Raw genomic sequence first — 14,372 nt, 5'->3', positions numbered from 1 at the left:
AAAAAAATCCTTCAAATGCCAGCTGCATTATTTTAGAATTTTGTGAATGTGAATACCTGTAAAATGAGGAAAACAATAGGATCTACCTCTTTGGGTTCTTACAAAGATTAAACAAGAAGTAGGTAAAGTACTTAGCACAGTGCTTGTGCTTAATAAATGCCGGCGATCATCATGATTTTTTATTAATATTGAAAGTGACAATTCACAATGAATATCTTGGTAAGTTCTTTGGGTGTGTGTCTTCAGAATGCTCCTCTTAAAATGTGAATGTCCCTAGATAATGTAGACATTAAAGCACGTGATCGTTAACGTTCCATCTCTGATTGCCATGAGCATTTGGCTGAGGGCAGGATACTTAGGAAATGGGATCCACGACAAGTAAAGTAGGAGCCAAGAGATAACAGAGCAGTGCATGGAACAGTGTATTGAAAGGCACACAACAGCAAGACTTCTTGAGGAAACTTTGAATAGCTGGGGACGGGGAAGAGTGGCTGACAGTGGAAGCAACTGGGAAGGGCAGCCAGGAGTAGGAGGCAGACTGTTAGGGAAAGACAACCTACCTCCTTCAAAGTTCCCCTTAGGGCAGCCCCAGGGGAGGGCTCCAGGGCTACACCAGGCCACAAGGGGATCTGCCAGGGTTCGCGTTGCATGAAGTCCAGGGAGTGAACACTCAGGTGCCCATAGTGAATGCCCGGAGGGGCCCCTCACTGGCAATTAGCACAATGAATTTGGGCCCAAAAGTGGCTTTGTCTTCAGGGTGACTCCTATTTGGCAAATATCCTGACTATGGCACATCATGCACCAGCTCATCCCAGGGACACGGTCCTTTATTAGTGGAGGTCTGCTATGTTGTTTCTCAAGGCGCCCTAGGCCCCTCAGGAAGCGGTTTTACGTTATCTGGGTGGCGCAGCCCGGGTCCCGTGCCCAGGGAGGACGGAGACCTTTGCAACTGAATTAAACAGAAGAAACAAAAGCAGTAAGTTCGGGCCCGTGGGTACGGCGGGCCAGCCAATGGGGCCCGGCCGCTCCCCGGCGGAGTGGTACTATGATGACAGTAGCCAACCAGCGCGCTCTATGCAAATGAGCTACTGTATCCCGCACCAGCCGCTTCAGTGTCGTCTGGTTGTTATAGTGATAAACTGAGGCCTTGCCTTTTGCCTTCTGACAGAGAGAGAGAGAAAGGGGCTGGGGGGGGGTAACCTCTTTACTTCCCCCAGGGAAGACAGAAAAAAGGGGAGAAGAAGCGGGGGATGGGTGGAGGGTGGCGGGGAGAAAAATACGTGACAAAGAAAACATTCTCTGCCTGGGAGGAGACTCTCTGAGGGTGTAGAGCTAGAGGGAGCATTCACTGGCCATGCCAGTAGTTACCACTGATGCTGAGTCAGAAACAGGTATCCCAAAATCCCTTTCCAATGAGCCTCCCTCAGAAACCATGGAGGAAATAGAGCACACATGCCCACAGCCTCGACTGGTAAGTAAAGACAAAGGATGGAAATGTATGCGTGGCTATGGCATAAAAGAGTTCCTTATGCGCCCGCAGCCAGCGAGGAAAACGATGCCTAGAGGATTTTCATGTAAATGAGAAGAGCGCTACCGCCTAATCCTTCTCAGCTGTTTATACTTAGCTTCTATACCGGGCGCTGCTCTCAGTTTACAAAGCGTTATTGTATTGGCTGGGTAGGAAACGGGCTGCTTGGGATATGCTGTGTTTTTGTGCTTCGGGAGGAGGGGAGGGCCTTTTTCCTTTTAGGTGTGTTCTTGTCTGAAGGTAAAAAAATCCTACAGTGCAATTTTAAAATGGTATTCTCTTCACCAAGCTCGGGACGAGTCCCTTGTTAAGTTTTAAATTCTAGCTAAGGAATGATTCGTTCCTCAACTGATTTTGGTGCCTAATGCCAATTTGGGGGGAAAAAATGGAAACGACATGGAAGCAAAACTTCCCCATCCGTTTGAAAATGTTCAAAATAAATAAATAAATACATAGGAGTCCCTCAATGATTTACTTAGAAATAATACGCATTTAAAATGAATTGTAAAACATTTCCAGAGTGTGCTGTGAGGGTTTCTCTTCAGGTAGTGGAAACCTGGGGACACTACATTTATTTAGAAAGGGGCTGCATGCCTTTAAGAATGAAAGTGTGGAAACGGGGTACTGAGAGCGTCCTTCCGCCTCCATAACTGCACCGTAACTGCTCTCCCAAATTTGGTCGTTTCTCTACCACTGGTCATGATCTTTTAGGTAGATGTGAAACTTCGTTCCCAACCACTGCAGCATGTGTCCTCAAGGAATCAAAAACACGCATGGGTGGTGGGTTTTCTGTGGTCCGAAGTCTTGTGGAACTTGGGGAGACCTCTCTTTGAGCCCCCCAATCCAAAAGACACACTAAAGCTATCCTTTCCTTTAGCGACTTCCCTCAAGTTAAAAGGTGGAATATTTTGATTGGCTGTGGAGTTTGACCCTGGGAAGAGTTTTTTAAAAAAGGATTTTGTGATGTAGTATTTTCTCTGAACCTGCAAAATTAGGGCTCACAGTTGAGAAGGCCAACCCACCATAAAACTGTTATTTCTTAATACGAGTTAATAAGCGTTCAAAGGAGCTTAGAACAACTTCCTAAAAAGCACAAATACAGAGGAAGTTATATTAGAGCCCTGTGGACTTTTTTTCCCCTATGCTTCTATTTTTAAAAATATTTTCTCTTAGGACAGTTTAATAGTAACTGTGCCCTAACACTTTAGCCACTTACTGAATGACATACACAATGTGGTGTCTATGTTCTCATGAGACACAAACCATCCCAATAAGTTTGTTACTAAGGGATTCCTTTGAGTCACTAAACAACTTATGGGTTTAGCATAAAGAAAAATGACCACTGAAAGCATATTACAAGATCATCATATGCACATATACATATATATATACATAAATATATATAGAGAGAGACTCGCTCTGTTGTCCAGGCTGGCCTCAAACTTGAACTCCTGGACTCAAGTGATCCTCCTGCCTCAGCCTCCCAAGTACCTGGGATTACAGGCTTGTGCCACACAGCACTATATATATATGTGTGTGTGTGTGTGTGTGTGCGTGTGCCCATGCTCACCCAAAAATGTATTTTTTAAAGTAACCGCAATCTTCAAATTTGCATCACATACCTTCCTGACAGAGGTAAAGGGCAGAGGAGAGAAAGGCAGCATCCAGCTCCAGTTTGTGCATCATTTCAGTCTCTTTCGTCTACTAGTTTTCCTTCCATTTTTACCTCTTAGCTATGCTGCTTCTTGGTTGCTAATGCCTGAGGGAGATGGGCAGAGAAAATTAAGGGAAAGAAGAAAGTTCAAGTTACTTTTTTTTTTTAAGATGGAGTCTCACTCTGTCCTCCAGGCTAGAGTACAGTGGCCCGATCTTGGCTCACCACAACCTCCACCTCCCAGGTTCAAGCGATTCTCCTGCCTCAGCCTCCTGAGTAGCTGGGATTACAGGTGGGCAGCACCATGCCTGGCTAATTTTTTTTTGTATTTTTGGTATAGAAGGGGTTTTGCCATGTTGGCCAGGCTGGTCTCGAACTCCTGCCCTCAGGTGTACCCACCTTGGCCTCCCAAAGTATTAGGATTACAGGTGTGAGCCACTGTGCCTGGCCAAGTTACTTTCCACTTTCACTTGTGACAGCTTATTCCAGGTGGTAACTCACAAGAACCACGCTAAGCTGGCAATGTGCTCTACAGCCTCACCTCCCACCCATTGTAGAAATAAGGAAACTGAGGTTCAGAGAGAGTAAGTGACTTGCCCAAGGGTCACACTGCTTTGAAGAGGGGGGAGAGCTAGGATTTGAACCCAGAGCTCTACACCTGAAAAGTGGAAGATCTTTCTTCTATAACATACTCGTAAATGAGATACATTCCCTTCGCATCTTTTTGGCAGTTCTGGTTTGTGTGTGTGTGTGTGTGTGTGTGTGTGTGTGTATCATACACATGCATAGGTATGATAGGGATGTACAGAAGTTGAACTGTTGAAGCACGTGCTTTGATTTACTTATGATACAAAATTTTCCATATTGTTCATCATTATGGGCTACTGAAATTTGACTGTTTAAATAGGGGCTTGCAACCAATTTATAAAACACTACTAAAAATTTTAAAGTCCCTTCTCTTATAAGCTAACTTTGATCACTGTAGGGTTATATTCTAAATTTAGATTTATACTTCATAGCCTAACTTTACTTTGCTAATGATCTTACTTTAATAATGAAGGCACATGCTAACTACTTAATAAAAAAGTTTGTTGATGAAGAGAGTGAGCAGCAAGTGAAAACATGAAATTAACATTTCTTTCTGGTTTTTAGTAGTTTCTGTTGATCTTGTAGCTTTGCTAGTGTCTTCATATTTCAAATTGTATAAATTCTGCATTTCTCCCAGCACCCAGGCATATAGCTCCAAATTGCATGTGGGTCACTGACACCACAGCCATCATCAGAGTGTGGCTACTGAGTTGCTTAACTAACTACGGAAAGTGTATGAAATGTTTGCAGGGGGCCTGTTTAGGATTGAAGCTCCACACTTGGATTCTGCTTCAGAGGTCAGGCTCCTTCTCCCAGTTGCTGAAATGAAGTGGGGAGCTGGCATACGTGAGTGAATAAACAGGACTTTAAAGCAGTCTATATTTTAGATCCCTGTAAGTAACAAATTGATAATAATATTGCGGATATGATTGAATTATATTTCAGGGGGAAGTTTTTCTGACAGGAATACTTGTAGTTTCTCTACCTGCCTTATTCTTCATTAGAGGAACATATAAGAAAGGAGACGATTAAATAGAATGCAATAACTCTGATAAAGAAATTAGAAAAGAAATAACAAAAACATTACCTAGGTTTTATGATAGAGCCTGTATTTTAGGAATGTAATCTTACTACCCTTACCATTTTACCATGGGGCTCTGTTTTGAGATGCGTTTGAGAACTCTTTACATTATTACAATGTTTACTCTTGATTCTTGACTTGTTTTCTGTTCTTTACTATTTTCCTGATTAAACACGATGCAAGGTGACTCATAAGCTTGACTGTCAAGATGAGAAACTGAGTGACCTTGGGTGATATGATGTAATAGCCCTTCTTGGAAACCTAATTCCTGAGATACAAGGACTCCTCTGAGCAAGGACTGTGTCCTCATATCTTCCTAGCCCTCAGATTATGCCTAGAAAGATCCTCTGGGCTCAGCAGGTGTCCCAGAAGCCCTTTCTAACAAGGCCCAGCCACCCTGAAAGTTGTCTGCTTGAGGATTTGGTTAATGACCTTGGTCAAGTTCTTCTAGAGGTGCATTCTGTTGTCAGAAGGAATTGTAATTCTAGCCTGCAATAGTCACTTCCATGAAGATGGATATACTATGGATCAACTGAGAAGGCCTAGGAAATAAAAAAGGGCTGGTTCGATATGCCACGTTAGCAGGAGGAGTTCATTTCGGGTTTTACTTCAAAGCAGAGCAGTGCCAAGAGACTGCTGTCTTGCAGAAGGTTCATTATGTCAGTTTGGAGGTAGCATGCTCATCTGCTAGTGTTCAGAAAGATGATCAGATTTCCAGAGACATCAATGGCTTCCTTTGCTAATATTGCCATCTATTTAGCCACCCAGAACAGCATACATTTTAAAGTGAAACACTCTTAATGTGCAATATTGGTGAAAATAAACAAACATGAGCTTCCTTGGGCATTTACTGTGGTCAACTGGAATTCTGCCTAAGGTTATTATTAGATATCTTCCTGCTGGTCTCTATCCAAATGCAACGTCCATGTCTTGCAAATTGATACTAGTCAGGTGTATTTAGCATGGAATCAATCAATTAGTTTCTTTGATTATTTTAGGTTTGTTCTCTCACTACCCCTCCAAACCCTATTTGCCTAATGCTAAACCCTTATGGAAGAAATAAATCTAAATCAAATATGATAGGTAGTTTCTGTGTTTTATTTTGGTGATTTAGCATATAGAAATCAAAAGAGTGCATGTATATCTCCTCAATCAGGCAGTGAGGAAGATTTAAAGTATTTAGCAATGCAGAGCTTTGGAAGATAACTGAGAGAAAACTGAGTCTCCTACCAATCCTTACCAACCCCTACCATCCCCCTTACCCATGGGATCCACAGTCAGCCAGGTGGTTAACCACTTCCAGACACAGCAATGCACCAGGTGCTGTGGACAGAAATAAAAGAAGTGAATCCAAAGCCCTTGCCCCTAAAGGGGCATTTCCATTTAATAGAAGGTAGTAGTTTGGTTTGTGGAAGCATGCTAGGATGCTGAAATCCCTTAAGAGAGCTTTTTTGTAAGTTTGACTTTAACATATTAGACTTTCTTAGGAGCTGTATTTTATCCATTGAGCAGAAGTACTTCCCGGCAGGGAGGACTCTGTTAACCCAATCCCAAAGTTAAGACAAGTCCCTGCATTTGAATAAAAGGTTTCACTTGCTGACCCCAAAACGTATTTTGGGACATGGAAAGGATCAATCTATTTTTGAGTGGATCTTAAGCCCCCATTGTGGGTGGCACATACTGGCCTAGAACACTAAAACAGCTCTGCCCAGTAGAAATACAGCATGAGCCACATGTGTAATTGAAAATTTTCAAGTGGCCACAGTTTTAAAAGTTAAAAAAAGGTGAAATTAATTTTGTATCCAAAATATTATCATGTCAGCATGCAATATAAAAATTATTAGTGAGATCTTATATTATTTTCTTCATACTAAGTCTGAAATCCAATGTGTATATTGTATTTGCAACACATCTCAATTTGGACTAGCTAATTTCAAGCGCTCAGTGGCTACATGTGGCTTTACAGGGAGCTTAGACACTTACCCAGCCCTGTTAGGATCAGTTCTGAGGACCTACAGTGATAAATAGTTTTCACATTGCACAGTTCACATATACATATATGTAGTCATAACTAAAACCGAACATCACTTTTCCTTACTTCATGTTTTGCACTCTTATACTTTCTATGCTATCCTTTCTTATTCTATTTCAGTTAAGAGACTATTGCAGTAATCTAGATGAGAGTTAATAAGTTTGAAGTTATAGAAGGACAGTGGGAAAGGAGAGAACTAGATAGATATGGGAAACACTAAGGAGGTAAATGCCCTAGGATTTGATAACTAAGTCTGAGCATGGGGCAAGTTCAATGAAAGATCAAGGGACCAGGCGCAGTGGCTCATGCCTGTAATCCCAACACTTTGGGAGGTGAGGCAGGCAGATCACTTGAGGTCAGGAGTTCGAGACCAGCTTGGCCAACATGGCAAAAACCCATCTCTACTAAAAATACAAAAATTAGCTGGGCGTGGTAGTGTGCTCCTGTAATCCCAGCTACTCGGGAGGCTGAGGCAGGAGAATCGCTTGAACCCGGGAGGCGGAGGTTGCAGTGAGCTGAGATCGTGCCACTGCACTCCAGCCTGGGTGACAGAGCGAGACTCCATCTCAAAAAAAAAAAAAAAAAAAAAGATCAAGGAAGGCACAGTTGGTTTTCTGGCTCCAGCTAGTGAGTGTCATCACTGAGATGGGTGCGCCAGGGAAGTAGAGTTTGTGAGAATTATGTCTGAGGTGCCATGGGGACTTCCACTTGGAGATGTCTAGTTCATGTTTGGTTGGGGAATTCAGGAGAGAGTTCTGAGCTGGAGATATAGATCTGGGAAATAGCATGGAGGAGATGGAAGTGAAATTGAGGCAGTGAAATGAATGAGAGTGAAATTGAGTTAGTTTCTGGACTGAGAAGGAAGTGAATGGAAATGGTTACCTAGGAAGAGTACCTCAGGATAATCCCACTACAGGGCTAATTCTAGAAAGTAACTGACCCTGAGCCATCCTATCAGGCTCTTAGAGGGAGAAAATAGAGGAGCTGTAATTAAAGCTATTAGAATCTTCCTTCTATTCATCTGTCTCTGCATGAAATCTGGTTAAGCTAATCTACGTCATCCCAGAATCTTCCCAGGTTGGAACCCTGAGAAAGACTACTTAAAGGGCCAATAGAAGAAGGATCATGAAAAGAAGACAGAGGAGTATTTCTCAAATAGTTGGGAGATCAAGGGACCAAGGGCAGTGTAAGTTTCATGGAGGGAATGTCCAATAGAACCAAATGCAGTAGAGAGATCAAATGAGATAAGAAGGAAAAATTTCCTTTGGATTTAGAAAGAAGAGGTCAATGATGATGTTTCAGTGAAGTGGTGGGAGCGGAGGCTGGATGGCATTAGATTGAGGAGCCTCTAGGTGGTAGGGAAGAGGAAGCTTGACTGAGCGAGGAAGCAGATAGAATGTATAGTACCCAGAGGTGGACAAATCAGGGCTTAGGGTCACTAGAGACTAGGTTTTCCCCTTCCTTCTTTTGTAACTTTCATCTTCCCTCCCTTCATCTTTTTTTCCTTGTATTTTTCATTCCTTTCATCCACCCAAGATGTCAAATCTTTTGGTTGGCTCATTCTTTTAAGATGATAGCAACTTGTGCCTAAATATAAATGGGAAAGAGCCAGTGGGAGAGGGAAAGGGTGATGGTGATGGGGACAACTGATGAAGGGAATGTCTCTTAGGCTGGACAGGTTGGACTCCAGTGCACAAGTGGAAGGATTGGCTTCAGGGAGAAAAAAAGACACCTCTCCCACTGTGGTGGTGAGGAAGCTGGCAAGGATGGTTTGGGTAAGAATAAGTTATAAGAGGAAGGGTACTGAAAGTTGAAGGTCTGTCCATCTGATAGCCTTTGTTTTTCATCTGTGAAGGTGGAAGCAAAATCATGGTGGTTTATTTCTGGCTAGTGCAGAAGTATAATTCTGGGATATCCTGGGTAGTTGAGTCCAGCCGCAGGATATGTCCTCTCCTGAGGCCTCCAGGCTGTGAGTAGGGAGAAGTGGAAAGGCTGGGATGGTTCCTGATGAGGGCAAATGGATCTGCTTCCTTGTGGCCTCTGGGGCTCCACACCAATGCCCATCAAGCCAAATCTAGATCTGGCCAGAGAGAGCTAAACTAGCCCACAGTGAAAGGACAGGGGACTGGCAAGACAAATATGCTGAAGCTTGGTCTCGACTTGCTGGAGCCCATAGTCTTGTTCCAGTGTCAGTTTTGCCACTGAATTGTTGTGTGCACTTAAGCAAATCACTTTCCTCTCTGGATTCCATTCTGTCCCCTACAATGGATTGGATAGATCCTTAGACTGTGATTCTAGCTTTCATTGCCTTGGGACTTGGTCTACTGCAGTATGTTCTGTTTGAGCTCATGCTCCTATCAAAAGTCTGGGCTACCCCATTCCTTACCCCCTGTTGGTTTTATCCATTTGGGGTAAAAACAGGTTGCATGATCTTATGGTAAGACACACTGGCTAAATATGAATAACAAATGTTCACAAGCACTTTGAAATTTTACATTGATGTTGTACAAACCACTTCAGCTGTCTTCTGTTTTATTCTTCAGATGCTTCCTCAGAAAGGTTGAATGTATTCCAAATAATATATGGAATGTTCTATTCATGGTTTAGAGAAACCTGTGTTGAATCTCTTCTTAATGTGAAGAGTAGCCTCCTAATTTATCTATTTCATGCTACAGAAGTTTGAAACATTGGACCTTCTTTGAGGCATGGCAGTATGGGCTTGAACTATAGGGGCCTTTTTTTTTTTTTTTTTTTTTTTTTTTTTTTTAAGACAGAGTCTCGCTCTGTCGCCCAGGCTGGAGTGCAGTGGCCAGATCTTGGCTCACTGCAAGCTCCGCCTCCCAGGTTTACACCATTCTCCTGCCTCAGCCTCCTGAGTAGCTGGGACTACAGGCACCCGCCACCTTGCCCAGCTAGTTTTTTTGTATTTTTTTAGTAGAGACAGGGTTTCACCGTGTTAGCCAGGATGGTCTCCATCTCCTGACCTCGTGATCCACCCGTCTCGGCCTCCCAAACTGCTGGGATTACAGGCTTGATATAGGGGGCTTTCTTAACCAATGCTATCCATCTAAGCTTGCTACTTAGGGTTCAAGTCCAGCAATGGGTTAGGCCGTAGTACCAAAGCTCTTGCATCTTTAGTTGGTGCCCCACACAAAACATTTTAGTGACCCTAAGGGAAATGAATGCAGGAAAAGAGTTACTCCATCAGATCACTGGGGGGAAGAATGAAAAGGAAAAAAGCAAGGAAGGTAGAAACAAACTAAGTCATTGCAAGCTAGGCCTATTTTCTTCCAATAATCTCACAGGTAACAGCCTCTACCTTGCTAGGATCTGATTACCCGTTACTGGCCTCAGACCATAGCATTATTGTTTTAACATTCCTACCTTCCTCTTTATCCCAGCATGAACCTGGTTGTATGGGAGGCTGGGAAGCTGACCTTGCTTGGGGATAAAGAGACAGTTTAGCACTCAATGATCTTGAAGTCAGACTTGAAAACACAGTGATTAGAAAATAAAGCAGTGAGCCCTGGTAGTGTGCGCCTGTGTAATAATGTGCAGGGCCACACGGGGCTAGCCTTTTGAGCAGAATTCATTTTCATATAATCTCCTGCCTCCCGCCAAAGTCTTTGACTTGGTGTTTTTGTTTTCTACTTGGTAATTCATGCATGCTGAACCTGACATCAGTGTAAAAGGATGCTGAGGGTTATTTAAACTGTCATTTAAGAAAAATAACAACAACGATAATAGGTTAATAGAAACACCATGAATGATGTGTACAGCCTATTGCCAACCAAATGATGTTGAAAGCCCATTCCTGGTACATGCAGGCTTCTGTGTTTCATCTCTAGTGTGCCTAATATTGACTGTAGGCACAGTCACATAATAATAAATTCTATTGTACCTCCAAATTGTTTAGTTATAAGGTAATTGTTCTATATGGGATTTGAGGCTAGTGGTCTCACTCCTTTTTCTCCATGGGCAAGTCGCGGAATTGAACAACCATTCACAGTGCACACTGTATTGGGCACTGTGTTGAATGTTCTATATGTATTATCTCATTTAATCAGGCTGTAGAACCATGAAATGAGCATTACTATTCCTCATGTTATAAGTAAGGAAATAAAGAATCAAGTAATTTCCCAAAGATCCAAATACATACATATATGTGTGTGTGTGTGTGTGTGTGTGTGTGTGTATCATACACATGCATAGGTATGATAGGGATGTACAGAAGTTGAACTGTTGAAGCACGTGCTTTGATTTACTTATGATACAAAATTTTCCATATTGTTCATCATTATGGGCTACTGAAATTTGACTGTTTAAATAGGGGCTTGCAACCAATTTATAAAACACTACTAAAAATTTTAAAGTCCCTTCTCTTATAAGCTAACTTTGATCACTGTAGGGTTATATTCTAAATTTAGATTTATACTTCATAGCCTAACTTTACTTTGCTAATGATCTTACTTTAATAATGAAGGCACATGCTAACTACTTAATAAAAAAGTTTGTTGATGAAGAGAGTGAGCAGCAAGTGAAAACATGAAATTAACATTTCTTTCTGGTTTTTAGTAGTTTCTGTTGATCTTGTAGCTTTGCTAGTGTCTTCATATTTCAAATTGTATAAATTCTGCATTTCTCCCAGCACCCAGGCATATAGCTCCAAATTGCATGTGGGTCACTGACACCACAGCCATCATCAGAGTGTGGCTACTGAGTTGCTTAACTAACTACGGAAAGTGTATGAAATGTTTGCAGGGGGCCTGTTTAGGATTGAAGCTCCACACTTGGATTCTGCTTCAGAGGTCAGGCTCCTTCTCCCAGTTGCTGAAATGAAGTGGGGAGCTGGCATACGTGAGTGAATAAACAGGACTTTAAAGCAGTCTATATTTTAGATCCCTGTAAGTAACAAATTGATAATAATATTGCGGATATGATTGAATTATATTTCAGGGGGAAGTTTTTCTGACAGGAATACTTGTAGTTTCTCTACCTGCCTTATTCTTCATTAGAGGAACATATAAGAAAGGAGACGATTAAATAGAATGCAATAACTCTGATAAAGAAATTAGAAAAGAAATAACAAAAACATTACCTAGGTTTTATGATAGAGCCTGTATTTTAGGAATGTAATCTTACTACCCTTACCATTTTACCATGGGGCTCTGTTTTGAGATGCGTTTGAGAACTCTTTACATTATTACAATGTTTACTCTTGATTCTTGACTTGTTTTCTGTTCTTTACTATTTTCCTGATTAAACACGATGCAAGGTGACTCATAAGCTTGACTGTCAAGATGAGAAACTGAGTGACCTTGGGTGATATGATGTAATAGCCCTTCTTGGAAACCTAATTCCTGAGATACAAGGACTCCTCTGAGCAAGGACTGTGTCCTCATATCTTCCTAGCCCTCAGATTATGCCTAGAAAGATCCTCTGGGCTCAGCAGGTGTCCCAGAAGCCCTTTCTAACAAGGCCCAGCCACCCTGAAAGTTGTCTGCTTGAGGATTTGGTTAATGACCTTGGTCAAGTTCTTCTAGAGGTGCATTCTGTTGTCAGAAGGAATTGTAATTCTAGCCTGCAATAGTCACTTCCATGAAGATGGATATACTATGGATCAACTGAGAAGGCCTAGGAAATAAAAAAGGGCTGGTTCGATATGCCACGTTAGCAGGAGGAGTTCATTTCGGGTTTTACTTCAAAGCAGAGCAGTGCCAAGAGACTGCTGTCTTGCAGAAGGTTCATTATGTCAGTTTGGAGGTAGCATGCTCATCTGCTAGTGTTCAGAAAGATGATCAGATTTCCAGAGACATCAATGGCTTCCTTTGCTAATATTGCCATCTATTTAGCCACCCAGAACAGCATACATTTTAAAGTGAAACACTCTTAATGTGCAATATTGGTGAAAATAAACAAACATGAGCTTCCTTGGGCATTTACTGTGGTCAACTGGAATTCTGCCTAAGGTTATTATTAGATATCTTCCTGCTGGTCTCTATCCAAATGCAACGTCCATGTCTTGCAAATTGATACTAGTCAGGTGTATTTAGCATGGAATCAATCAATTAGTTTCTTTGATTATTTTAGGTTTGTTCTCTCACTACCCCTCCAAACCCTATTTGCCTAATGCTAAACCCTTATGGAAGAAATAAATCTAAATCAAATATGATAGGTAGTTTCTGTGTTTTATTTTGGTGATTTAGCATATAGAAATCAAAAGAGTGCATGTATATCTCCTCAATCAGGCAGTGAGGAAGATTTAAAGTATTTAGCAATGCAGAGCTTTGGAAGATAACTGAGAGAAAACTGAGTCTCCTACCAATCCTTACCAACCCCTACCATCCCCCTTACCCATGGGATCCACAGTCAGCCAGGTGGTTAACCACTTCCAGACACAGCAATGCACCAGGTGCTGTGGACAGAAATAAAAGAAGTGAATCCAAAGCCCTTGCCCCTAAAGGGGCATTTCCATTTAATAGAAGGTAGTAGTTTGGTTTGTGGAAGCATGCTAGGATGCTGAAATCCCTTAAGAGAGCTTTTTTGTAAGTTTGACTTTAACATATTAGACTTTCTTAGGAGCTGTATTTTATCCATTGAGCAGAAGTACTTCCCGGCAGGGAGGACTCTGTTAACCCAATCCCAAAGTTAAGACAAGTCCCTGCATTTGAATAAAAGGTTTCACTTGCTGACCCCAAAACGTATTTTGGGACATGGAAAGGATCAATCTATTTTTGAGTGGATCTTAAGCCCCCATTGTGGGTGGCACATACTGGCCTAGAACACTAAAACAGCTCTGCCCAGTAGAAATACAGCATGAGCCACATGTGTAATTGAAAATTTTCAAGTGGCCACAGTTTTAAAAGTTAAAAAAAGGTGAAATTAATTTTGTATCCAAAATATTATCATGTCAGCATGCAATATAAAAATTATTAGTGAGATCTTATATTATTTTCTTCATACTAAGTCTGAAATCCAATGTGTATATTGTATTTGCAACACATCTCAATTTGGACTAGCTAATTTCAAGCGCTCAGTGGCTACATGTGGCTTTACAGGGAGCTTAGACACTTACCCAGCCCTGTTAGGATCAGTTCTGAGGACCTACAGTGATAAATAGTTTTCACATTGCACAGTTCACATATACATATATGTAGTCATAACTAAAACCGAACATCACTTTTCCTTACTTCATGTTTTGCACTCTTATACTTTCTATGCTATCCTTTCTTATTCTATTTCAGTTAAGAGACTATTGCAGTAATCTAGATGAGAGTTAATAAGTTTGAAGTTATAGAAGGACAGTGGGAAAGGAGAGAACTAGATAGATATGGGAAACACTAAGGAGGTAAATGCCCTAGGATTTGATAACTAAGTCTGAGCATGGGGCAAGTTCAATGAAAGATCAAGGGACCAGGCGCAGTGGCTCATGCCTGTAATCCCAACACTTTGGGAGGTGAGGCAGGCAGATCACTTGAGGTCAGGAGTT

At 41.7% G+C, this 14,372-nt stretch overlaps 1 protein-coding gene across 3 annotated transcripts in view; it reads left to right on the top strand.

Moving 5' to 3' along the window:
* PCYT1B (phosphate cytidylyltransferase 1, choline, beta) overlaps positions 1–14,372 on the top strand; it is a 126,596-nt gene that overhangs the window by 31,434 nt on the left and 80,790 nt on the right. For 2 of the 3 annotated variants that reach the window (XM_011935126.1, XM_011935127.1), the window contains exon 1: positions 1,121–1,471. The exons of the other annotated variant lie outside the window; for it this stretch is intronic. In XM_011935126.1, coding sequence (XP_011790516.1) covers positions 1,355–1,471 — 117 coding nt within the window. In that variant the 5' untranslated portion in view covers positions 1,121–1,354. Of the gene's footprint in view, positions 1–1,120; positions 1,472–14,372 lie in introns of those variants that run through there. 3 annotated transcript variants of the gene reach the window in all.

Source organism: Colobus angolensis, unplaced genomic scaffold, assembly GCF_000951035.1.
Source record: "Colobus angolensis palliatus isolate OR3802 unplaced genomic scaffold, Cang.pa_1.0 Scaffold140, whole genome shotgun sequence".
NCBI lineage: Eukaryota > Metazoa > Chordata > Mammalia > Primates > Cercopithecidae > Colobus > Colobus angolensis.
This window is presented reverse-complemented; position numbering and strand designations above follow the sequence as displayed.